The sequence below is a fragment of the Grampus griseus genome, assembly GCF_964374135.1.
Source record: "Grampus griseus genome assembly, chromosome: 14".
NCBI classification, from domain to species: domain Eukaryota; kingdom Metazoa; phylum Chordata; class Mammalia; order Artiodactyla; family Delphinidae; genus Grampus; species Grampus griseus.
This window is the reverse complement of record NC_139008.1, coordinates 53,319,494-53,346,911: the sequence shown is the minus strand read 5'-3', so window position 1 is coordinate 53,346,911 and position 27,418 is coordinate 53,319,494. Positions and strand designations below refer to the sequence as shown.

Sequence of the window (27,418 nt, the reverse complement as noted above, 5' to 3'; positions counted from 1 at the left end):
TAAGGTCACAGAGAGATGGGCAACTGAGTGAAACAAGAATCCAGCATGTCTGACCACTCCTGTAAGGCAATGATTTTCCTAGAATTCCCAGATGCTCAGAAGACTCCCCTGGTATCAAATATGGATAAATGTACTCCTCCAATCCTTCAGGGCCATGACACCCAAGGGACACCCACAGTTTTCCATATGCCTGAGGGACAATACCATGGCCAGAGTTCTGTGAAAGCATGGGAATTTGGAAACCAGTGGGTAAGGCCTGCCATTGGTTTCCAGGTGCAGACTGTGGCTGCACAAAGTGGTCCAGCTAAGAGGACTAGCACATGATAAGGCACCTTTTTGTAGTTTATGAAAAAGCATCATGCAGGCAACAGCAGCTCTGCTAATAAGGATCAAAAATCCTCAAACAGATCTCCTTGAATTCATAAGAAATATCTACAGACATTCCACACAGATTGTTAAAACGCTACAAACCAATACACCAATAATATTTACTTTACTTAAACTATCAAATTAGCAGGAGGCTTCAGCCTTAACAAGTATTTTGCCCATTTCCCTTGGGTAAGCATGTCTGGAGTAAGGTAAGGCCAGTCTGTGCCATCTGGTTCCTGAGTCTTCTGGCTTTGATACTAATGGTTCCTGATGCTATTGGTGCTTGAGGTTCATTTTCCAAGATTAAATCATACAGGACTGAAATTTTGAATCAGGTTCCCCCCAAATTCTAAGTTACCATTGTTTCCAGGTATAGGCATTCAGTAAATACTTGGTAAATTAATAGGTTTACTCCAAGACAGTCTCCTGGATGCAGGGGGAATATCAGAGTCTGTGCTGACATATTATGAGTTGAGGCTAAGATGCTACTCCCAAGAGAGAACAGGAGCAAAACTGAGACAGCTCCATGTTTCTTGGAACATATATTACCAATGTGCTATGATCCCCATTAGCTTGTGATTATTTGCTGTGATAAAGAAAAACATTACTCTGAATAGCCAAAGCAATCCTGAGAAAGAAAAACAGAGGGGAGGAATCAGGCTCCCTTGACTTCAGACTATACTACAAAGCTACAGTAATCAAGACATTATGGTACTGGCACAAAAACAGAAATATAGGTCAATGGAACAGGATAGAAAGCTCAGAGATAGGGCTTCCCTGGTGGTGCAGTTGTTGAGAGTCCACCTGCCGATGCAGGGGACGCAGGTTCGTGCCCCAGTCCGGGAAGATCCCACATGCCACAGAGAGGCTGGGCCTGAGAGCCATGGCCGCTGAGCCTGCACGTCTGGATCCTGTGCTCCGCAACGGGAGAGGCCACAACAGTGAGAGGCCTGCATACCGAAAAATAAAAGAAAGCTCAGAGATAAACCCATTCACATATGGTTACCTTATCTTTGACAAAGGAGGCAAGACTATACAATGGAGAAAAGACAGCCTCTTCAGTAAGTGGTGCTGGGAAAACTGGACAGCTACATGTAAAAGAATGAAATTAGAACACTTCCTAACACCATACACAAAAATAAACTCAAAATGGATTAAAGACCTAAATGTAAGGTCAGACACTGTAAAACTCTTAGAGGAAAACACAGGCAGAACATTCTATGACATAAATCACAGCTAGATCCTTTTTGACCCACCTCCAAGAGAAATAGAAATAAAAACAAAAATAAACAAAAGGGACCTAATGAAACTTAAAAGCTTTTGCACAGGAAAGGAAACCATAAACAAGACAGCCCTCAGAATGGGAGAAAATATTTGCAAATGTAGCAACTGACAAAGGATTAATCTCCAAAATTTATAAGAAGCTCATGCAGCTCAATATCAAAAAAACAAACAACCCAATCCAAAAATGGGCAGAAGACCTAAATAGACATTTCTCCAAAGAAGATATACAGTTTGCCAACAAACACATGAAAGGATGTTCAACATCACTAATCATTAGAGAAATGCAAATCAAAACTACGATGAGGTATTACCTCACACTGGTCAGAATGTCCATCATCAAAAAATCTAGAAACAATAAATGCTGGAGAGGGTGTGGAGAAAAGGGAACCCTCTTGCACTGTTGGTGGGAATGTAAATTGATACAGCCACTATGGAGAACAGTATGGAGGTTCCTTAAAAACCTAAAAATAGAACTACTATATGACCCAGCAATCCCACTACTGGGCATATACCCTGAGAAAACCATAATTCAAAGAGTCATGTATCCCAATGTTCATTGCAGCACTATTTACAATAACCAGGACATGGAAGCAACCTAAGTGTCCATCAACAGATGAATGATTAAAGAAGATGTGGCACATATATACAATGGAATATTACTCAGCCATAAAAAGAAATGAAATTGAGTTATTTGTAGCGAGGTAGATGGACCTAGAGTCTGTCATAGACAGTGAAGTCAGAAAAACAAATACCATATGCTAACACATATATATGGAATCTAAAAAAATAAAGGTTCTGAAGAACCTAGGGGCAGGATAGGAATAAAGATGCAGACGTAGAGAATGGACTTGAGGACACAGGGAGGGGCAAAGGTAAGCTGGGACGAGTGAGAGAGTGACATGGACATATATACACTACCAAATGTAAAACAGATAGCTAGTGGGAAGAAGCTGCATAGCACAGAGACATCAGCTCGGTGCTTTGTGACCACCTAGAGGGGTGGGATAGGGAGGGTGGGAGGGAGACGCAAGAGGGAGGGGATATGGGGATATATGTATACATATAGCTGATTCACTTTGTTATACAGCAGAAACTAATACAACATTGTAAAGCAACTATACTCCATTAAACATGTTTAAAAAAAGAAAAAACATTGATGAATTACATCCACTGTTTTCAACACAGTTTTATGTTAGAAGGAGATAAGGGAGCCTGGGATTTGCAAGGACCACTCACAGAGACAGTCAAAAATTTTCCTACCTCCACTAAGGACAGATCTAAGATTCCGTTGGTACATACCAGCATGACAATTCAGCTTGTTGAAATATTGAAATACTTCCATTCCTGTTTGTAAATAACCATGGCTCCAAAGTAAATGACCCCTCTTCCTGAGTCCCTTCAATGTGACATCTCTCTTTTCTCTCACTAAGGAGTCTCTGGATTCCCCAAACTCCACACACCCACACAATCCAGCAATTTAAAGGCAGGTGCGTGGCAGAGCTGGGTACATCCAGACCACCATTAGAGCACTAGAGAAAAACATCTGAGCATCTCTTGCAATTGGTCAAAGTCTTTGCTCTACAGGTTGCTAAATATTTCAAATATCACCTTGGCCTCAGAGATAAACATGTGTCCTTCCAGCTCATATTATTCTTTGGGGGGCAAAAATTATAAGCTTTTGAATTTTGTAAACCACCTAGCATAGTCAGATTTTGTTGAGAAATTCTAATTCGAGTTATCCTAGTTTAGCGTCAAAAGCTCAAAATGGTTGAAGTCCATTTTCTCTCCCTATTCATTTTCCACAAAGAAACTCTCACCTGCTCTCAAAAGTAGCAACTGTCAGATTTCATTTTACAAAGGGCAGGGGTCAACTTTCATAGACCTCCATTCCCAAAATGTGGTGCAGCAACAGAAAACTCCAAAGCATGTCGCCTTTTCCCAACACCTGGCAAAATGGAGATCATCTCTGAGGTGATATTATTGTAAAGGCAAGGCCTGGCTCTTGCCCATGATGAGGATCCCCAGTATTTATCCAAGTCTAAAAATCTTGGCTTTCATAATAGTGAGGGTATCCTAGAAACAACGTACCCAGGAGGCTACACCATTAAGTAAACATTGATCCCATATGACTATTTCCTTACTTCCACAAGCTCTTTGTTTCATCATCCCTAAGATATATCTTCAAGGATAGACACCTAAACTTTAAATGCTCTAGATATATTCAGACTTTGTTTATATTTGACATTTCTTTTTCTTCTTTATTTAGAGGCAATAGGAATACATTATGCCATTGCTATTAAAAAATGCATATCACTCACACACACACACACACACACCACTAAATGAGACACTAGTAAGGTTTTGGACCTTGAAACATCAAAGATAAAACCCTATAAATGACCTACATGATAACATCTATCTCTCAGAAAGACAAGATCCAATGGATTGAGAGTCAGAAGGCCTGGGCTACAGTCCCAGCTTTGCCAACTGAGGCACATTTCATCTGCAAAGTTTGTCTAACCACAGCTGCTGCCCTGCCCACTTCATAGTGTTGTCAGATGGTCCACTGAGACAATGTTTGTGGATGTTTTCTGGTAAACTCTAAAGCTAAACAATTGTAAAGGGTTAAGTGAGAGAATGTCTAATACTATTTGGGAAAAGAAGTTCTAGATAGCTTTTTAAATTTTCCGAATTTTGCCGAGGACCTGGATTTCTCCTCATTATTCACAATCTTCTCAACACACAGCTTTCCTCTGCAATGGTTTTGATGCGTAAGACACTCATTTATCCTTGCAAATATATGGGCAAATTCTCACTACCTGAAGCAAGAAAGCACTTAAGGGAGAGAGGAAATTTCTCCAGGCCAAGGAATTCTGGGCTAGGGCTGATCATTTCCATTAATACATTCTGAGGGTGTACATCTTTTTGGAAAGTCAGGGACAAAACAAAAGCAAATAATCTAAGAGGTGTAACAAAAACATGCATTTCCCCACTCCTCATGCCTACCCTTTATTTGCCTACAGACTTTCATGGAGAGAACTGTGTGGTAAATCTATGCGGCTGCCAGCTTTTGCTAAGTCCAGCCATCTAGCAGTAATACCTAGAAGCAATGGTTTCAAATTCTCCCTACACTTTTTGGTTTCTCTCCTCTTTTATTTGCAATACAACTGCAAATATAATGATATGGAAATAATGAGATTAGCATCATTGTTTATTATCAGCTATAACCCCTCCCCCAACCCCAAAGTGGGCTATGGGCTAGTGGAAAATGTTGGTGCAATGTGTTTAACAGAATAAAAGTTATCCTCAGACCTATCCAAATGAAGTTTCTTATTAGAATTAAATCACATGCCCTAGGCTGGGGAAATGCTTCAGGGTTTGCAATAATCTGACATAAGATCAAGTTAATTCTTCCTCCCCAGACCACCATTCAATAGAAATAACTCAGTTTCCTACACTATGAAACCTGTAATCAACTACCAAGGTTTACATCACTTCATATTAGATATGAATTCAGCCACCCCTGGGGTTGATGCAAATGCTAAACTCCGATGTTTAGCGATTTGGCTGGGCTAGAACAGGTAAATAGCTTTGCAAAGCAGCACGAGTTGGCAAAATCCTCCCTGTGGCTACGGAATGCAATTGTACTTCTAAATTTTGCCAAGGTTTCATTTTACATCAAGCCTAATGACAACATTTATTTCTAATCCAGGTAATCTGGATGTGAAGTAGAGAAGACAGGAAACCTATCGTGGCCTTAAATTTTAGGGATGCTAAGTCTGCCTGTCCCAATTCTTTAATTGAAAACTGCTCTGTACACGTCTCTCTTGTGTATCTTAGAGTCTGCTTCGCAGTTCCTGCTCATTGCAGGCAGTCATCACGAAATCAGCTGGCTCTCAGAAGGTCTTAGAGGATCTTCGGATGGAAATGATATTCATGCTACACCCAAAACTGTTTCATCTTTGAGGATTTAAGTTATGCCCTTGGCTGGGAACCACCAGAAACTTTCATTCCAAGTCTTTGTCCAGTGCTTCTCAAGATTCGACATGCACAGGAATCACATGGGGATGTTGATAAAATTCAGATTCTGACTCAATAGGTCTGGGATAGGACTTAGATTCTATATTTCTAACAAGCTCCCGAGTGATGCTGATGCTTGTTTCATGGACTATACTTTAAGAAGAATGAAGTAGATATCTTCTTTCACAAGGACTCATGCAAGTTAATTGGATATATCTGATGGCCTGAGTAATGACAGGACCTTATAGGAAACAGGAGGGAGAAACTGACCAGTGGTGTTACGGGCTTGGGGGGGGTGGGGGAGTAGCAGCTGGCTCCTGTCTTGTCAGTTGCCAGCCACATACTGCTGAATCTTTCTTCTCCATTGTTGTCCCTCTGGAGAGGGGCGCAGGTACCTTTGCAACATTTTCTTATGCATTCATCTTTTGCTAGATTTAAAGTCAAGGAACTAAATTGCATTACAGTAACAACCTCTCAGCACACTTAACCATTATCAGACATACTTTATAACCTTGCTTATCCAAGATTTTCCTAGCTTCCTAGATTTCAAATTCAAGGCAAAATTAAGCAACAGAATAAAAATAAAATGACAGAAGAAGAGGAAAAAGAAGATGTTTCTCAAAGTTAAGAAGGCACAATTTACCAATATAAAATAGCTTCCAAATGTTTAATGTCAGCACCAACAACCTTACATATATAAATAAGCTGCTGAATCATCAAATAAAACTAAAGTTCATCATGCTAGGCTTGACAAGGGAGAGAATTATAATACATTTGAGAACGATGTTTATTCACTACCACAAAAAAAAAAAAAGAAAAACAACAACAGAGAAAATGTAAACTATTAGTTATCAATGGGAGTCAATGTCTGATATTTGGAACATTAATTCATGTGGGATAAGTCATATATCCAGATTAGAGCAGAGCAACTAAGCAATGTGCTACTTTGGGTACAAATTATTTCCTTGAAAATAACTTTCCTATATGGGAAAAGTGAGTTAAGCTTCCAAAATTATGTATTTAAAGGAAAGGGGATAATATGATGAAAGGGCCCAAAGGAGCTTTTTTTAGGTACATTTGATTAAAAAACTCCTGCAAAACTTAGTCACCAAAACAGCTGTGCTGAAAATTTTGCTGAGAAAACGCATTTTGTCCTCTGCACAGGAAGTCATTATGTAATGGGGAAAATATGCAATGACAAAGTACCAAGCAGTTGTGTGGTTCTAAACTCAGGGTCTGACACACTGAAGTGTTCTCATCCTACCAGTTTACCCTACCAGCCAGTGAGTGGGTCAGCCTTTCTTTGCACAGGAACTATTATTACACAGGTTTGTTAAAGACACAATTAACGTTATTGTCTTAATGTCTAAAGTTATCATTGAGATTACCCAGAAGAAGAATGTTCTGAAGTCAGTCATCTAAGGGAAGAACAAAACTTCTACTATAATCATGAGTGAAATACTTAGAAGTGGTCAAACAAATATTCATGTACGATTTAGAAAATTTAACCGATTTAAATACTGCCCCAAAAGGCCAAGAAACCAGTGTTTTCATGATGGTTCATCGTCTGAATTTGGAACAGTAACCTTGAGCAGTCATAATGTCACTACACCTCAAGAACTCTTTTTCATTGTATGGAAATATTTTCAAGGAACAGTTAGTCCAATGACATCTTAGCCCTCCCTTCCTTGCTCCTACTTTATCTCTGGGGCAGAATTCTGCAATAGACAAAAACATTAGCTTTACTATACCGATTCCCAGGTTATTATTCTGTCATTTTATTCAGTCGTCAGGTCCTGTCATGCTGATGGCATGGAGATGACACCACAGTGAGATGCCTTTTAATGATGGTTTCAAGGAGTATCAGGTTTGCACGTGGTGACTTCAATCAACCTCTCTCAATTTAACAACCTCAGTATTGGAATATATATGTCAGCCTCTGACTTCTCACTGTCACATCTTTAAGGTCATCAGGCACACTAATAATTTGAGAAGAAGCACTCTCATGCTCTTGAGAAAGCTGATCAATAGCTGAAATTCTGGTGCAAAATACTAGAAATTATTTCATTTGATGTTGGTCTTTAAGATAGCTGGAGTCTAATTTTTTAATAGCTGTTTTGGATTAATGAAGTTTGTCTCATTGCAAAGTGATTTCAACACTGAATCTATCACTTTTTGAAAAATTTTATATATGAATTATACATTTATATATATGCATATATAAGATGTCCATAATCATTAATATATATGCATGTGTATGTAGATGTAACATGTGTGAGTGTATGTACAGAAAGAGCATGTCCACTGACTTTTTTTTTTTCTTTTTGCGGTACGCGGGCTTCTCACTGTTGTGGCCTCTCCCGTCGCGGGGCACAGGCTCCGGACGCGCAGGCTCAGCGGCCATGGCTAACGGGCCCAGCCACTCCGCAGCATGTGGGATCCTCCCGGACCGGGGCACGAACCCGTGTCCCCTGCAATCGGCAGGCGGACTCAACCACTGCGCCACCAGGGAAGCCCCTACTGACTTTTGATTATTGAAAAAGAAGGTCCAGAACACAAAACTGAGATAAAAGAGTTTGAAAATAAAAGCAAGAAAAGGTATGAATTGATTTTTTTACTACAACGATGCAAAGAGATATCCCCTTCCAAATGTTTAACTAATGTAATTTGGACAAAGTTTTAGTGAACTATCCTTTCTCCTTTATTCCTCCCTACTTTTGTTTCTTCTCTGTAAAAGTGATAAAATAATGGATGAAGACAAATAACTGGGTTAAACTCTAGAGTGAAACAGATCAACAACCTCATCTTAACCACTCACCAACACTAGACATTGGTCAAAGGTGTCCTTCTCCTCCACTGTCAGCTGAGGAGAATGATAAATAATAATGACCTCACAGATCTATTGCGAGGATTAATAATAGGGATGAAAAGTCCAAGCACCTGGTGCATAAAAGGCACTCACCTCAGAAAGAGTAAAATTTCATTTAAAGCAAATCTGGTGCTTTTCCTGGATTTAGATAAAATTAAGAATAATGGTGATATTTTCCTTGTAGGTATGCTGAAATGTATATCTACTTGATCACCTAGTACAACACATAAATATATCAATAAAGCTTTCAAAAATACATCGTTTGGGTCTGGAGTAAAGGAAATGACAATTTTTCCTGCCGAATGGTCTTTCACTCAGTGTTAAGGCTGATCACTTAATCTCGGAAAATCCAGAAAATTCAACAGCTAAAGCTCTCACCTACACCCTAATTCAGTTCTTTGGGGTCTTTGTGTTACTCTGCAATCTGTTCCACCTGCACCTTAATAGGTGGCCAAGTCATAGCTGAGTCCCAAAACTTCACTTTGGAATGTTCTGGTCTTTTAGGCTCAAAAAGAAAGTGTTTAGACTTAATGGTTTTATGACCCATCAAATTCTGTGTGGTAGCCTCTAATTGCATCCAGGGGCAGGAATTTCTTTTTTAAATCTTTTTTTTTTTTTTTTGACAGTTTAATAAGAATTTACTAATATGCCGAGCATTCCTGGAATGCATTAAGTGGGTTTTAATTTTTCTCTATTTGAGGTCCCAGCACTCCCTCATGTGGCATTTGTCCACATAACAAGTCAGAAGCAAAAGGATAAGTAAATATTTAATCTCCTTTTTTCTCTTTCTTTTTGATTTCCCATGATTAAATGGAGCAAAAGAGCTAATGCATACCTCCATGGAGTACAAAATAAAATTTTATTACAGCTACTGTGCATAAAACCAGAGAGATTTTCACCATAATGTCCTAAAAGCCTCAATGCTATAGTAAGCATTTTGTTAATTGGTTCTTTGAGAAATCAGAAATGTTCTACTTATTTTGCAAGATGGAAATTTAACCTAATGAGACCACCTCCCTTATGTGCTACTAGCATTTATGTTTATTATTGCTATTTTCTTCAATATTTTAAATATTTTGGAGAAATGATTCTGTATTCATCCCTGACGCTTATGTGAAGGATAAAACTTAAAAAATCAAAAACCAATCTAGTAGAGTTTCAAACGATATGCCATTATAAGTAGAGGCATTTATCTGACTGCTTAAATATTATAATAATGGTCAATTATTAAAATGTTGACTAAATCATCCACTGCAATAAATCTCTTATTCATAAAACAATGCATAGCAAACTGCTCTCCACTGAGTGTTTTCTGGTTATTTTCCTTCCATCTTAAAAGAGTTTTAATTTTCATTTGTTTAAAATTCAAGCCCCTTTATTTATGCTCCTGAATTTTGCACAAGGCTCTTATTTCCTAATAAGTTTCATATTCTGTGGCTTATTCCATACTCTCAAAACTAAAAGGATAAAACTGTAAAAACATAAAACACTTATAGTAAATATTACAAGACTATAGCATACAGCTTGCCTTAGGGGTCTTGCTGCAGTTAATGACATTTGGAAATATCAGCAACTGACCAGGGTATTATAGACAGCATTGTGTAAGTGATTAATAACCTTGAGCAAGGTATTTAATCTCTCCAAGCCTCAGTTTCCACATGCACAGGAGTCAGAGAAAGATCCTCAGGGCTTGGGGCTCACACATTTTAAGACAGTGGTCAGGGATAGATGAGTTAATAAATTCAAATTGCCTGGCACACATTAATTGCTAAATAAATGGTCGTTATCATCATTTTCCACAAGACTTTGAAGTATCACTTTTAAAATTTATGTAAGCATTTATTAAACACCTATTTGTTTTCAGCAAGATCTAGAGATCAGTAATTATCTGATCGTTCTCTTCTATCCCAAGAATGCAGTTTTGAGAAATGAAAATCCAATGTAGGCAGATGCTCACTCCACAGTCTATATCCTCCAGGGCTGGCATAGAGTGGAAAGTAAAGGAGAGAGGGGGGATTTCAGCAATGTCAGGAGGGGCAGGTCTTGACTTTGGTCTCTTTTTTTGTATTTGATGTCATCTTAAATGGGCACAAAACCAGTTATTTGTATGCTGAAAAAAATTGTAAAGATCATCTACTCCTGTTGGGAGTTTTATGTTTTTGAGTATTCTTTTTTGTTTTTGTCTTAGCAGCAGAACTTTTTCTTTAAAGCACTGTTCTTTTCAGTCCCAACAAGCAACACAAGTAGCTGTGTGCTCAGTGACACACTTAACTTCCTTGAGATCATTGGAAACAACTCCAGCCTCCTTGCGACACCAGAAGTGAACCACTGATCACATGTAAGCAGCTCACTTTATCAGTGAGGAAACATAATCCTAGAGAGTGAAACTAGTTAGTGGTGAATTTCCACATAAATCAGATGCCCCAGCTGGACAGCCCAGCGGACAGTTGTAGCCCACAAAAGTATTTGCCTTGGCCCACACATTGTTGCTCCAAACAGTGTTTTAAAGAATTTTGATTTATTTGCCAACATTTAAAAACCAGGACATTGCACATTAAAATCAAGATTTCTGGCTTCTCTTAAATTTTTGAAGATTTGGCAACCACCCCACATCCTCACTCCCATGGGGCATCAGTTAGCTAGTGCCAAGATGTGGCTGCCCTCCTTCGATGGAACCTGCAATCTAGGTTTGGTACCCTCCCCACCACTGAGCTTGCATTATTGTTTTCTTAACTTCATCCCTCCTTGGATATTTACATTACCAGCCTGGCCCTTAAAGTCATTTTTTGAGGTTCCTGCATAAAGCTTAAAACAAAAACATCTTTAACAAAGTAAAAAGAGCAATTTTTTACTCCCACTAAGATATTATAAATGGAGTATACTTTTCTGAAAGTGAGTTTTTAATGTATGGGAGAGAAATATTTTAGGGACTTGGAATCTCAGGGGCAAATAAAAATTGAGCCCCATTTTGGGAAGCTTTTCCTAGTATTTATCTCATGTGACCCTCACAAGAGCCTCTAGAGGTAAGATCTCTCATTTAACTAGGGTTGCCGGCTGTAGCAAATAAACATAGGATACCAGTTACAAATGATTTGGTTTTTATCTGAAATACAACTATAACTAGTTCCCTGTATTTTATTTGGCAACCCTATACTCGTTGCCATTTAGAAAATGAAGAAAGAGTAGCTCCATTGGTCACTCTACAACCACACAGTCATGTAAAGAAGAAAGCTCTGCTCTTGGGCTTAGTTCAAAATGCGGACATGTCCTACAGTGGTGAGGATAAAGACCAAATGACCCCTGAAGCAAGTCTCTGTGAAGAAGTCTGGAGAACCAGCTGCGAAGGCAAGACCATGGTACCACAGCAACTTCCAGAACTTTCTAGATGCTCATTCTAATTATTCAGGCCAGACCATTCCCTGGGGATTTTATTTCACCTACTCTTACTGACCAGGCTAACAGGAACACTTTCTCCAGAGATGGCTTCTAACTAACCCCTACCCTCTGAACTTGGCCCCAGTTTCTCCTTCTAGCTAAGGACAAAGACCCTGGAAAAAAGAAAACTTGATTAGGGGCCAGATAATTAGGAGGGTGGGGAAAAAAATCCTCCACAGCAACATCCATGCATAGATCTCACAGTTTCCCCAAGGATCAGGCTAGCTTGAGAGAGTTTCCATATTTGGAAATGATAGAGTAAATCAAATATCAGCTGCATAATTCCATGTTGATTTTCTGAGTTTTGAGAAAAGAAAGCAGTGTCTACCAAATACGTACGTTCCTCCACTCTTCCTTAAATTTGCCTGTGGCTGTACAAATACTCAGTCATTGTCTTGGTTTGCATTCTTCCAGAAACTGACAATGAGACAATGCTATGAGCCTGAGTCTTGTATTTGGGAATGATGGCAAGGTGAGCTGACGGAGTAGGAAAGTGAAAGAGGGATGGGAGGCAGCCAGTGAAGGGTGTGCTAATGGGCAGGTAATTTCTGAAGGCAACTGGGGCTCAGTCTTATTAGGGAAACCCTGGGTGATGGGATTAGAAGATGCTTCAGTTATCCTGATCAAAGAGAGCTGAGGTATTTATCCACCAGCCAGAGGGATGCCCTTCCACTCACCCACTTCCAACCACCACCCCCATTCATCAGCTCCTGCTGCCAGAGAAAATGTTAGGCAAAAAGCTGCAGGTTCTGATAAAAATGCGAAGTAATAAGGGAATATATCCTGGGCACCAATAGCATCTGTTCCAGGCACACATTCTTTCCTTCCAAGTAACCTACCATCAAAATGTATCAGCCAAGGAATACTCTTTGTTATGAGCGGATCAGCACCTGTTTGGGGGATTAATCTTAATATTAAAAAGACCATCAATCCATAGACAGTAATTGGAAGGTCGAAGAAAACCTTAAGAATGTTGAAATCCTTGAGGGATGATTCTACCACAAATCTGGAATATAAACAGTCATGTCACTGCCCTGACAGGAATGTGTTCAGGATCTTGGCTTCTCCAACCTGGTGTGTATAACCTTTCATTGCCAGTTCCTCTGCGTCCTCAGTGTCACCACGTCCTCTTTGTTCTGCCTGTTCTACCTTATGCTAATGTCTATCAAGTATTTCAGTCTCCTGCACTCCCCCGGCGGGGTCTGCTCTGCGTGCACCTTAAGTGACAAATTAATTACTTTTAGGGAATGTGATTTACAGATACATGGGCTTCCCTTCATGATACTTACGGGATTTTCTGGAAATTAAAAGCAGCACAAGGTGGTTAAGAGCCCAGACTCTGGAGCCAGACTGCCTAGGTCTGAATCCCATCTCTATCGTTTATGAACTGTGTGACCCTGGGCATCTGCCGTGTGCCTCTGTTTCTCCTATATAAAATGGGCTTAATAATAGTACCTACTTCTTCGGACTGTTCAGGGGATGTGATGTTTTGTTTTTGTTTTTTTGGGGGGTTATGTGGGCCTCTCACTTCTGTGGCCTCTCCCGTTGCAGAGCACAGGCTCCGGACGCGCAGGCTCAGCAGCCATGGCTCACAGGCCCAGCCGCTCCGCGGCATGTGGGATCTTCCCGGACTGGGGCACGAACCCGTGTCCCCTGCATCGGCAGGCGGACCCTCAACCACTGCGCCACCAGGGAAGCCCGGATGTGATGTTTTAATACTTGTAATGTGCTTAGAAAAGTGCCTGGAACATGGTAATCATTTTATAAATAAATAAATCTAAAGGGATAAGACTCCAATAGGCATTTAATAATGTTTCATGGTTAATGCTAGAAGGAAATAATGTTAGATAAAACAGTACTGCCTAGGCTGTCAAATTATAGTTTCTAAGTAAGCTTTCTTCTCATTTTTCTTTCCACCCCACCCCCAGCAAAAGTAAGGAGCCATCAGAGGTGATTTGGAGAGTAAGTCCTATCAATTACTAACTATGAAAACCTGCTTTCTATGGAACTAGCTCTTTGCCCATAAAATGGGGACAGTGACACCTGTCAAATAGCAAATAAAATGATATATGTAAAAATACTTTACAGGCTCCAGGGCATTTTACCAAGTGAGCTTTGCTTATTGCCTTCTTCACTTCCTTTCGTTCGCTTCCACTCCATGGTTCCTTCTCCAGTTTTCTCTCTTCTTTTAAATTTAGCTTTTATTGGTCTCTTCTTGCAAAATAATTCAAAGAAAACTGTATACACATGGACCAAAATAAGAAGACTATAGAGTCAGGAATAGTCCCATCACTCATAAATAAAAATTTGTAAAGTGTGGTCTACGTTCTTGGTCTTCAAAAATAAATATATTATATGACCTTATTATTGTTTGTAACTGCTTTTTAAAAATTATTATATTGTAACATATTTCCATGCCACTCAACTCTTTCTATAATATGATTTTTAAGTGTTTAGCCCATATTTATGCATCCTATTTTTTGCAACCAATCTCCAAATATGGGACATTCGAGTGTTTTCCTGACTTTTTTCTTATTAAAAATAACAGGCATGAAAATCCCTGCAAAGATGTCATTCCTCAAAATCATAATTATTTCCTTGGCATTCCTAGAAGAGAATTCATAACATCACTTGGAATTCATATTTTCAAAGCTTTGATACATAGTGTCAAATTATTTTCTAAAAAGATTATTCTATTTTTCACTCTTCCTACCAGTATTTGAAAATGCACATTTTCAACATGCGTATAACCTAATCACCCTATGTAATCTTAAAATAATAATCTGATATTCAGAAAATAAAATTATAATTTTATATTTGATAATTATGGATGGGATAAAAATTGAATGCTTTTCATACATTTATTTGTTATTGTTATGCCTCCATTTGTGAATGTCTTATCTGCCTTTTTTCAATTGCATCTTTTACTCCATTTTTGGGTTATATGTTATTTTATTATTCAAATAAAAGAGCTCTTTACACAGGAAGGACATTAACTCTTTGCAATCTCATTTTTCAATTCATTTTAGTTGGTCATTTGTTTTAAACTTTTATAGATATTTGAGAGTGTGGAAATTTCCATTTTTGTGTGTGTGCTGATTTGTTTGCTTTTGTTTCACTGGTTGCTATCTATAGCATTCTTGGAAAGTCCTCTCTTATCCTAACTTTAAATAGACCGATACATTTCCCTTTTTTCCCTCTCCTTCTCAATATTTCAGGATTACTGTAGACAAATGGCTGTGGCCACACTTATCTGTGTGTGGTCCTAGAATTAAAGCAACTCCAGACTCTAACCTAAGTCTCTCTAGCACAACCTCACTGTGTCATGCTGACAGTCCAGGCAGTATTTTGTGAAAGACATTTCAAGGAGGGAAGCGAATCCACAAGATCCTTAATTCTTAAAATGAAAATGTTTTAAAATAGCATTTAGTTCCTGCTCTTTGGTCCTGAATTTCCTGCCTTGCTCAGCATCAAAAAAAAAAAAAAAAAAAAAAAAATCAGATAGACTTCATTACCAACTTTTATATGTGTTTCTGAAGCAGAATGTGGGGAGATTTATCACTGCACATATCCTTTCAAACATTCATAGTTGCTAGGGGACTGGGAAGTTAATAAATTAGCCCTAATTAGGAATTTCTGCATATCATATTTGAATTTCTCATCATTCCCTCCTAAGGCAGTTGGAAATGCTCTACTGGGAATATAACCTATCAGTAAATGAATCATGGTCCAAAACCATGGCAGAAAACACAACCAAGTCACTGCATTTGCTCTTTGATGGTGAGAATCATGTGGTTTGGGGGAAGCAGCAAGGGCTTTGAAATTAGGTAGCCATGAAGTTGAGCCCATCTCTGTACTGCCTAGCTGTGTGACCACGGGTGAGTCCGTTTCTCAGACCTCGATATTTTGAGATATTGATATTGATACTCATAATACGACTAAAAGTCATTGAGCCACTACTCTGTGCCAGGCACTGTTTTAGATACTTTATATATGTGAACTCAGTTAATCCTCACAGTAACCCAAGGAGGTAGGTACTATTTTTATCTCCATTTTACAGCTGATAAAACTGAGTATCTTGCTAGAGTCGTACAGCTAGAAGGTAGAAGAGCAGGACGTGCAAGAACAGGCATTTTGATGCCAGTCAATGAGCTTAACTTTTGTGAGTATAAAGACATCCAGGGAAGTGTTTGCTTGATGCATACAGAGAAGGGAGTCACTAAATATTAGCCCATTTCTGTCCCTTTGAGTGAGAACCTTGTTCCTACCTCGCACAGTTGCAAGCTCCCCATCCACGTGAGCCATGCGCTGCATGGCAGTAGCCCCAACGCAGATTGGCATGCTGACTCTCTGCCCTAAAACAGAAGTCGACAGGTCTATTTCAGCAACGTTCCGGAGCATTCGTGGATAAAGTTTCCACCTAGAATGTTTGAAAAAGAAAAAAAGTTTTTAGAATTTCAAAAGCATAACCAAAGCTTTGACATTACATTTGAGTTAGAAAGAGAAAACATTCTTCTATTTTTCCCAGCAAGCAAAGTCCTTTACAAAGCTCAAGGAAATGCGGTAAATCTTAATAGTTGTTAAGATGGAGAGTTAACAATAAGATGAATAATAAACTTCTCAAGCCATTATTCTTAGTAGGTATAATTGACATTTTATAGAATTAAACCATTTGAGTGTATGGTTTTTTGCCCTTTGAGAAACGCATGAAGTTGTGTAACCAGATAATCAAGATCTAGAACAGTTCAGTCATCCTGAATATTTGCCCCATTTCCTTTTGTAGTGGAACTCTCCCCCATCCAATCCCCTAACAACCACTGATCTTTTTCTTTTTTTGTCCCTATAGTTTTACTTTGCAAGAATATCATACAAATGGAATCATATATAGTCGACCCTTGAACAAGGCAGGGGGTGGGGTGGGTGGAGGGGGTCAGCCCTTTGCACAGTGAAAAAACTTTACAGTCGGACCCTCCCGATCTCCAGTTTCACATTCACGGATTCAAGCAAAGATGGATCGTGTAGCACCGATTCAGTGAAAAAAATCTCTGTATATGTGCACCTGCTCAGTTCAAACCCACTTTCAAAGGTCAGCTCTAGTATGTAGACTTTTGAGTCTTGCTTCTTTCACTTAGCCTAATGCTTCTGAGATTCACCCATATTGCTGCATGCATCAATAATTGTTCTCTTTGGTTGATGACTAGTATTCCACTGTAAGAAGGTAGCACAGTTTGTTTATCCATTCTCAAGATAAGAGACATTCGGAATCTTTCAACTTGGGTGATTATAAATAATGCCACTATAAACATTCACTTAAAGGTTTTTGTGCGAATATAGCTTTCATTTCACTTCTTCCAAGCCATTTTCAAGATGGTATAGAATGGCATGGAGGTTAGATTAGAGTTTAAGAAGATATCCTATGTCTACTTCAGCAGTATTTTTTCTTACAGACAGTAGCTTCAGGGAACTACTTTTAAAATTTGATGTGGTTTCTTCAGAATCCTTGATCTGAATTCAGTATCCATTGAAATATGATGATAAGGGAAGTTTTTATTTTAGTTTAATTGAGCATTTTCATGAACAATGTTATTTGGCAAAGACAAGTTTTTGGCTTGAATTTTTGACCCCTGAACATTACCTTAAGTTACTTTTTCTGTAATACTTTTGTGTAGCAATGAAAGTTACTAACAAACCAAGAATCAAACTAGTAAATTTTACAGGAAAACTAGTTCTCTTTTCTCTCAGCAAAATTTGTATCTCTTATTTGTTCAGGATTATTTTCTCCTCATTAGTAACTGATTAAAACTGAAAAAAATACAGCCCCATTCCTAATGAGCACTAAGGCAATAAACAAGTGAGTACACACACATACGTACCTAACTAGCACTTACCTTTCAGGACCTAGATTTAACTCTGCTTCTAGATAGATCAAGATTTTTTATCAATACAGTGAAGTGTGATTTAGTAAGGGAGTCACCAAAATAAATCAAACCTCCCAAGTCTTAACTGAAGCCTACTTCCTGTAGCAGAAGAAGAAGTTCTGTCTTCGTGTTGCCTTGAGGAATAGCTAAGGGTCTGTAATATAACCCTTCCTCACATAATAAAGTAAAAACATCCAGCCCTTGCAAACATAATAAAGAAGTTTAACTGTGATTTCTCTGCAATTCCTTTGAACATCATAATTGTCATGATTTTCTGTCACACCACATGCTCTGCTGCTGGAAGTCTGTTCTTCTCGACTGACCCTCACAGCGTAATTCTTTGATCTCCATTCTGATGGGGGAGAGGCAGAAGCCTTGAAGAGAGTTTTTTACTACCAATCATCTCTAAGTGTATTATTAGAATGAGAGAAAAAGATTTAATAGCAGCCGTTGGCACGCTGGCCTTGGAAGGCATTAATATTTACATAGAGCTGAGGAAACAATGAAAGCTTTTATGAAGCATACACACAGAGCTGCGGGGCATCAGCCGTGTGTGTGTGTGTGTGTGTGTGTGTGTGTGTGTGGCAGAAAGAACATTTTCAAATATCCAGTTCCCCTTTTTAAGGCAAGGTTCCCCCTTTTAAGGCAAGCTACTTCCATCTCCAGGCAGTAGCTTTAGGCTTGTCCACTAGGTGGCGCAGTCACTTAAATAACTGTTCTTGCTTCCCACACACGTTATTTCCTGCCTTGAGGATGGCATTACAGACACCCGTCAACCAATGCACAAAATGCAATTCCTAGGCCAAATTAGATGAGATCAATGGAGTGGGAAATGTATGTTCTCTAGAAAGTCCTCCATATTTTGAAATCTTCCAAAGAGCGATTACAACTAACCTTGTCAGGTAATTCCAATAGCTCTCCAAGCCCCACCCAATCCCATCCCCCAATTTAAGAGATTTTTTTTCCCACAGTCTTACATAAAACAGTAGTTGACTATAACCTTGGACTCTGCTCTTATAGGACCTCCACTTTGGAAAAAGTTATGAAGATTGACAAAATAATCGAGCCAATTGAATAATAAACCTCTTTCATAGGTTTCCTGAGTTAAAATAAGTGGGGTAAAAGTTGGGATCCGTTTTGTTAGGGAAACCACTGACTGAAACAGCCTGCCCTGGCCAGGCCCAATAGTAAACACTTGCATGAGTTTTATTAAACAGGAGGTCCTGGTAAGGAACGCGAAACTAACAAGCCACCATCAACCGGAAGAATTCAGGAAAAGTCGAAAGGAGAGGGGACTCCAGTGATCTGTCCTACCAACTTCACAGAATCCTCCTCACTGGAATCCATCTTCGCTGAGTGATGCGTGCGCCACCAGGAAGGACCCTGAGTCAGAATGATTGGCCAGAGACAACGCGGAAACTAATTCCATCACCGTAAAACCCAAGACTGCGAGCCACGTGGCAGAAAAGTCCTCCTGGTATCCTTTACCCTGCTGCTCTCCGTCCGGGCGCCCCTTCCCAATAAAGTCTCTTGCTTTGTTAGCATGATTGTCTCCTCAGACAATTCTTTTCCAAGTGTTAGACAAGAGCCCACTCTCGGGCCCTGGAAGGGGTCCCCCTTCCTGCAACATTTTCACATCCAACAAGGACCTTGATTTTAATTTATCATAAATCAGGTGATACACACAGTCCTCAAGAGGAGGTACACTGATGAAAGAAGACACCTGCTCATCACCCAGCTTTGAAGTCCTGTGCTGTTATTGAATCCCACCAACTCAACACACTGAATTAATAAGTCCAGTAAGATGATCATATTGCATCTTAATTTCTCGAAATTAGTTATTCTAAGCATTAAAAACACATGAAATATATGTATAAACCTACAGAATGTGTGTATATATGTATATAAAATACACCACAGTATTTGTAACCATACTTTTTACCATTCATTTGTAATATCGAGAGATCTTTAAGATTATTTAACTGAATTATTATCAACCTCTGAGGCACCCTGGTAAAGGAAGAAGGAGGGCAGGAATTTAAGTCTGAAGAAAACACAGTATGGTAAACATATTTAAATAGTCAAGCCATTTTTGGAAAGGCTCCGTGTGTAGTTAAGTTTCAGAAGGCCTGTGAATCTCCTGAAATGGTATGTGTGTGTGTGTGTGTGTGTGTGTGTGTGTGTGTGTGTGTGTGTCTTCAAAAAACAAGAGACAATTAGCTGCTTTTCATAATGCAAGAGAAAAAGCAGCTTACTTACCTGTTGTGCAAATGAGCTGAATGATCCTGTGACGTTTACACCTATGAGAAGAACACTGCCAGTGCCACTGGTAAGTGTAGATTGCTTCTCAAATATTAAAGAGAGGGAATGATTTCACTTTTACCATCTGTTATTTGAAAGAAAACCACACAATTTTCCGGGTCGCTAAGTGATCTGCGAGGGACGAGGAGAGCTTCCTTTTCTAATATTACAGGACTTCTAAATACCCAAATCAGAGAATTATATTCCATCAGTGATAATTTCACAAGAAGCCGCAAAATATGTGCAGATCACGGTTTAGAAAGATACCCTGAGTTAATGTGTAAGAGAAACAAAGTACTGTTCTTTTGAAAATTAACTCCAATCAGGTCGGGCCCCATGAAACCTAGCAAGCTGACATTTTTCTCTGTTCCTGTTATAATTGCGATAGGAAACTGTTCTTCTGGGTGGTTCTATCTATTTGACTTTATTTGTCCTTTTTTATGTGGGGAGTGGACACAGTAGGATTAGAGCCCCAAGTCTTAGCCAGAAATACCTCCAAGCAACCATTTGGTCACATAAGTGGCCTGTGTCCCCAGAACTCCAAATCGTGGTTGTCAGGGCTGGTACAGAGATAAAAGGTGTCATTGTGAATGACCATTTGCTACACTTGTGGCATGGGGAGGGGTATAAATGTCATAACTGTCTTTAAAATACTCTGTCATTGTGTCACAAGGGGTTATCTGGAGTTTGTTTATTTTGCCATCTTCATTTGAATCAAATGAGACGTTTCTGACTGATTGCCTTCATCCCATCAAGCCAAAGCCACCACCACCTCTGCAGAACATCTATTTTTAGTTCCACGTGATCAGCTTGATGACACAGGGTGAGGACTGAAAGGCCACCTAGCAAGTTACACAGCAAAGGAGGAGCTGGGATGTTAGATAGGCAATGTGTGCTGCAATAAAAACTCCTCAAGTGGTTGATAATAATCCTCTCTCCTCCAGAGAAAGTTGATTAATACATTTTTCCCTTCTTTAAAGCTGAACAAAATTGAATGATCAAGGTTCGTGGAAAAGGTGGCATTGAAACCTCATTCTCATTATCTGTGTCTTGACCCTAAATTACTCAGTACTTAGGCTGAGTAAGCTGAGAATACTCACTGCAGAACCAGGTAATTCACAGAAGTTGTGAGGTACTTTTCCAGTCCACATCTTGGAAGTCACCACAGTCTTCTGTGTCTCACCGGGTTTCTAGAATTTCTAGGGTTGAAGAGGTGTTCTGTCTGCTTTGCTACACCCCTTTGCTTCCTCTTAAAGGCCTCCAGTGGGCCAATTGTTTTGGGTCCAGTTTGCATCAATTCAACCCACCAGCACTATGGAGGCCCAAGGTCAATGTGCATCCACTGGAATGTAAGCTCCTGTGGACAAGAATTTTCTTCATCTGGCTTACTGCTCTATCCTCAGCATGTAATACTGAATTGAGCCCATTGAGAGTCTTAATGTGTGAGGTAATTAATCAACTAGCATGGGGTGAAGGGTGGTAAGGGGTGAGGAAGGCTGTGTATAAGTGGAGTAGGTGGTCACCTGAGCATTGTGCCCCAAGGAATGCTGAGGGACACCAACTCCATCATCCTGTCAAGGCCCTGAAATTTCCTTGGTTAAAATTACCTATTTGTGGGCTTCCCTGGTGGCACAGTGGTTGAGAGTCCGCCTGCCGATGCAGGGGACACTGGTTCGTGCCCAGGTCCAGGAAGGTCCCACATGCCACGCAGCGGCTGGGCGTGTGAGCCATGGCCACTGGGCCTGCGCATCCAGAGCCTGTGCTCCACAATGGGAGAGGCCACAACAGTGAGAGGCCCGTGTACCGCAAAAAAACAAAAAAAAACAAAGTTACCTATTTGTGTTCAAGTGTTGCTTTCAGGAGACTACTAATAGGCAAACCACATCACCTGGTGATGAGTTGAGATGGGCCCAAGAAGGGGCATCTTCCAAGAGCAGAAAATGTTGAAGGGACCCCAAAATATTACATAACAGTTGGAAAAAATCATGCAGAATTTTAAGCCGCTCCACTCTTTGCCAGCTTTTCCCTTCCCATAGCTCTCCCAGCGTCCCAGAAAAGATCTGAGACAAAGCCAAGGCTTGAAGGAGTTTTGGGAAGCCCCCCACCCCCTTTCACCCCACTCTCAGGCTCCTGCATGGATTTGCAGATGAATCGGTGCTGCTTGCCAGGAACCACCTTGGTTAGAATGATTTCATTTCTCCTAACTTACACATAGAAAAATGATTTTGAGTGATTTTGCTCTAGGCTAAAGAAGAAATGAGGAAGGCAGGCAGATTCTTTCCCCTGGATACTTTTTGCCTGTTTTCTTTAATTTTTCATCCTCCATGAGTGCCCACGACATTTGCTGGCTTCACTAAAAGCTATTATATAAGATGAATGAGCCCCAAAGACTATAGTATATGGAGGGCTCGCCTCCCCTGCTCCAGCAAATAAACCATTTCCTAATTGCTGAGAGAAAAAGGGGTTTTCCTCCTTTAAAGTTATTTTGTTTCTTGTTTTTATTACAAATAGAAAACATAAACCATGATATCTACCATCTTGGGCTTTGAAATATGAAAGTCAAGGGAAAACTAATTTGGGAAGAGAGATGAAGCACTTTGAAGGAGAGATGAAACAGCAAAGTTGAAAGAGTAATGCTATATGGACAAACTGGAATCTAAGGTGAAAATTTAGACAATGGTAATCAAAATGAATGATAGTGGAAAGCCAGCAGGATGGGAACATCTGAGGCAACCATCCGATCTGGTTTGACCAGATAAGATGGCTATCTTATGTTTAATATTAATAGTTTCCTACACCATAAAATAGACCATCACTGTCATACTCAGAGAAAAAGAAAATGGAGTCATCAGAATTTGTCACCATTTTTATACACAGTTAAATGTATAAAAATGTATGTATCCACATAATTCCAAGTGAGGAAAGTTAGGGTTAGCTTTTTTCAAGATTCCCAGGCTTGGAATATGTTCAAACAAGTTTAAAGCCCAACATTTCTCACAGCCCTATGAATTTCGCCTCTCTACTAAGCATAATATCTAGACAAATAATTCCACACCATCAACATTAAAGCTGAAAGATCTTGTTTTGATAGAATGTCTCTGTGTAATTTTTTTTTATTGTCTATCTCCTATATTTATTTATCTCTGTGTAATTTTTAAATATGATTTTAAAAAATTCTTACCTGGAAAATGCTGCAATATTATCAGCCAAGGTTTCCTGATCATTTGCCCCAGATTTATAATAGTCATATATAGACTTTGGAAGTATGGATTTTGCATGTTGTTCATAATCACTGATGCAAACAAGCCGGGTGAACATTTTCCTGTTGCGAACCCTGGGATATTTTTCTTTTTTTTTCCTGTGTTGCTTTCTACATCCTGACAATTCTGTTATTTGTCAATTATTAATAGACTTTTTCCAAAGTTCAGATTTAGTTTTCTGTTGTGTACATTAAGAGAGCAAACATATGCTTAGACTTTGAAATTTTATTTGCAGCTGTCTGCCAAAGAACAGGTAGTACACCTAAGCCAGAAGAAGTTGGGTTGGGGAGGAAACAGGAGGGGATTAGGTGTTTGTCACATTAAAAAGGCAGAAGAAAAAACAAACAAACAAAAAAAGGCAGAAGAATGAGTAAAAATTAAAAACCTAGAGAAGTACTTGCCTAAAGCCGCTCTTAGCTCAGTTCTGCCTAAGGCTGCTTCTTCCCCGGGGCATGTGCCTTTGCTGCCTAACTGGTACTGGAATAGGCTGCCCATTCATTTTCATTCCATGTTAGCATCATGCACATATATGAAAAAGAGTTTATGAAATGAATGGGGCATGTGTTACTGGAAGGGGGACCCCTTCCAGGGCCCGAGAGTAGACCCTTGTCTAACACTTGGAAATGAATTGTCTGAGGAGACACACGTACTGACAAAGCAAAAGACTTTATTGAGAAAGGGCGCCCAGGGGGAAAGCAGCAGGGTAAGGGAACCCAGGAGGACTGCTCTGCCACGTGACTCTCAGTCTCGTTTTATGATGATGATAATCTCATTAGCTTTCCAGATAGTCTCTGGCCAGTCATCTTGCTTGTACCCATATTTGGTCTGACTCAGCATCCTTCTTAACTCTCCTCTTGCCTTCTTGGCTCGCACCTCTCAGCCAAGATAGATTCCAGTGCAAGGTTTCTGGGAGTGTGGCAGAACATATTATGGGCTGGAGTCTCCTCCTTCTTTTTGGCCCCTCTCGAATTCTCCTGGTTAGTGTTCGGCAACAGCACTGTGTTCCTTATCAGGACCTCCTGTTGAGACAACTCATGCAAGCCATTTATCATCATGCCTGGCCAAAGCAGGAGGTTTCAGTCCGTGGTTCCCTTACACATCCAGTAAATGCAGGGTGTCTACACAATATGAAACTCAGCCGATTATAAACATTTGGCTTTAACAAGGAACATTAAGGCCAAATTTACAGTTAATTCTTAGAACTTTTTCTTGCTCTGGAGAGGATGCAAGCAAGTGCCAGTCCAAAAGATCATGTGATCTCAATCCAAATTTCACTCAGTCATGGAACGAACACCTGGGGCAGATTCATATTAGTAAGAAATGACTCAGAAAGCAATGGCTTTGACATCAGTTAGACCTGGTTTTCAAGCTGGGAGCCCCCACTTAAAACTGCTCACGTGCTGTCCAGCAGCTGAATTCCAACTGCCTACACCTCTCTGAGAATGCTCTTTTAAATTTGGAGCCTGCTTTTCCATCCACATGGCATGCTAAAGTGTTATGGAATCAATGCGCCTGGAATAATCCTCCACCGAGGGCTTAGTGGAACTGGTATATAAATACCAAATCCCTCACTCCTCTGGGGGTTAACTCGTAGGTGTGTGTTCTACAGTGCAGGCTTCAGTTGCCCGCAAGTGTTAGTAGGTTGCTAAGCCACCCTGTGTTGGCTGCCTTCCCTTACAATCTCACTCCCCTAACAATCTCACTCCCCTGCCCTTTAATTTAATCAAAGAGCTGTTAGGATTAACATTGAATTATAGATAGGTTTATTCCTAAAGTTAACAAATGCTTACTTTTTGCTTCAGTGTAGTGATAACTAAATTGACCCTAAAAATACTATTGGAATGTGAAATTCTGTTAATATGTTAGGGGAGTTCTAAAAGAAATAACTCCATCGCACAGTTAACAAAATCATTATGAAAATTGATCTGAGATCTTACCTGCTGCGAGAACTGATTCAAAAGTTGCATATTAAAGCAAGACCTTTTATTTACATATTCATTTATTTGCAACTTCGACATATTAAAACTTTTAACACCTTGCAATTAAAGTAATTTTGATGCAGAGGCAATTTATCATTCTAGAATGAACCTTAAACAGGTCAAGTGTTTGAGAAACTAAAGGAGATAAGGGCCAGTGGTTCCCAAAGGGTGGCCCTAGACCAGCGATGTCAGCCTCACCTGGAAACTTTTGTTAGAAATGCAAGTTCTCAGGCCCCACCCCTGTCCTGCTGAATCAGAAACTCGACAGCCTTTTGTGCTGTAACAAGCTTTCCAGGTGACTCTGATGTACAGTATGGTTTGAGAACCACTGCTCTGGCTCGATTGAGAGTAAAGGAGGATTTATTTTAAGAAGCTCGAATTAAAAGAAAAAGAAAAAATTCCACTCTCATCTGTACTATTGCAGCGGCAGCTGATTTGGTGTACAAACCATCTTTGCAGATAAACTAAATGTAGTCCCCAAATCGTTTCATGAATCTCTTGGTGGAGAGAACTAAAAGAAGTGGGTGGAGTTTAGAACTGCTTCTGTTAATTTGTGATAATTACATTGTTTAAATATCTCACATTTTTTCAGAGACAATACATTCTGTAAAACTCCGCTCTAGGCCTCTGTGAAGTGAGAAGCTTGTTCAAGCTGCTAAAGGTTGCACTTGTCCATCGCTGCCGACCACCCAGTTTGGGAATCAGGATGGTAAATGGCCAGGAGATGGCCTCTGCTGCTGGATTTAAGCTAAAATATAGAGGGGTTTTTTGCTTTTTTATTTTTTTTTACACTGGACTTTCTTTATTCATGTCAACCCTTCTTAACATCCCAATAAAATGTTCAGCAGAATAATGCCTCTTATAAGGATAAAAAATATTTCATTGTGAGTTTGTTAGCCGGAAACTGGGTTTGCCTTTTGGTGGGTGTTGAGACAATAGACAAAATCAAGCCAACGATCTGGAGAAGGAAGGATTTATTATTACTTGCAGAAAGTAAGGGAAGATTTATTATTACTTGTGGAAAGTAAGGGGGTCTTTCCCAAAGCAGTGTCTCCCCTAACAGCAAAATTGGGGAAGTTTTTTTTTGGAATTATATTTTATTTTATTTTTTTATACAGCAGGTTCTTCTTAGTTATCCATTTTATACATATTGGTGTATATATGTCAATCCCAATCTCCCAAAAATTGGGGAAGTTTTAAGCAAAGGGTAAATGTATATTCATGAAGGAGCTGGAGCAGAGAATTCAGCATAGAATTAGGGCAAAGGTCGACAGAGTCCAAGTTTTAGTTGATTGAAGTTAGGAGGGTCAACTTAATCATTCCATCCTTCACCTGGGGGGAGGGGGGCTTAGTTCCTACAGAATTCAAAGATACATTATTACATATATCCCTTGAGGAGGAACTAGGACTCTGCTTTATCACTGCACTATTGTTTGACTGTCTTTTCTCTGTTCCTGCATTCCTTTGTTCCCTTGAGATCATTAATTACCGAGACCTTTTCAAGGGCAAGCATTGCAGCCATGCTTAGATCACTAAAATGGCTCAGGCCAAAATGGCTTCTTTTATGCCAGAAAAAGAGAAGCCAAATGTGGTCTTTTCCTCTGGGGACCCTCCTACCCTATCTGCCTACAGTTTTACTTTGCATTTTCCTGATTATTAATGAATTTGATAATCCTTTTATGTTTGTTTATTGGCTTTTTATGTTTCCCAACTTGTGAAATGCTTGCTCATGTCTTTGGTGAATTTTTATATTAGATTTATTGTTGACAGGTAGAATTTCTTTATATACTTTGGATACATCTTTTGTGGTTATACATATATAAGGTACATTTTTACTAAGTTCTTGACATTTTTCCCACACACAAAATGCCAATGTCAGTCTCAAAGCTGCCTGATTGAGGGCAAGTGGTTAGATAGTTCCCATTTTCCATTTTCTTTCTCTTCCTTCTTTCCTCCTTTTCTTTCTCCCTCTCCCCTTCCTTC

At 39.6% G+C, this 27,418-nt stretch overlaps 1 protein-coding gene across 2 annotated transcripts in view; it reads right to left on the bottom strand.

Annotated features, from left to right (window-relative positions):
- The window catches only part of HAO1 (hydroxyacid oxidase 1), a 65,229-nt gene extending 41,701 nt beyond the window's left edge, over positions 1-23,528 (bottom strand). For both annotated transcript variants that reach the window (XM_082670833.1, XM_082670834.1), the window contains exons 1-2: positions 23,378-23,528; positions 16,246-16,397 (exon numbers count right to left, since the gene is read on the bottom strand). In XM_082670833.1, coding sequence (XP_082526959.1) covers positions 16,246-16,397; positions 23,378-23,514 — 289 coding nt within the window. In that variant the 5' untranslated portion in view covers positions 23,515-23,528. The remainder of the gene's footprint in view (positions 1-16,245; positions 16,398-23,377) is intronic.
- Between the last annotated feature and the right edge of the window lie 3,890 nt (positions 23,529-27,418).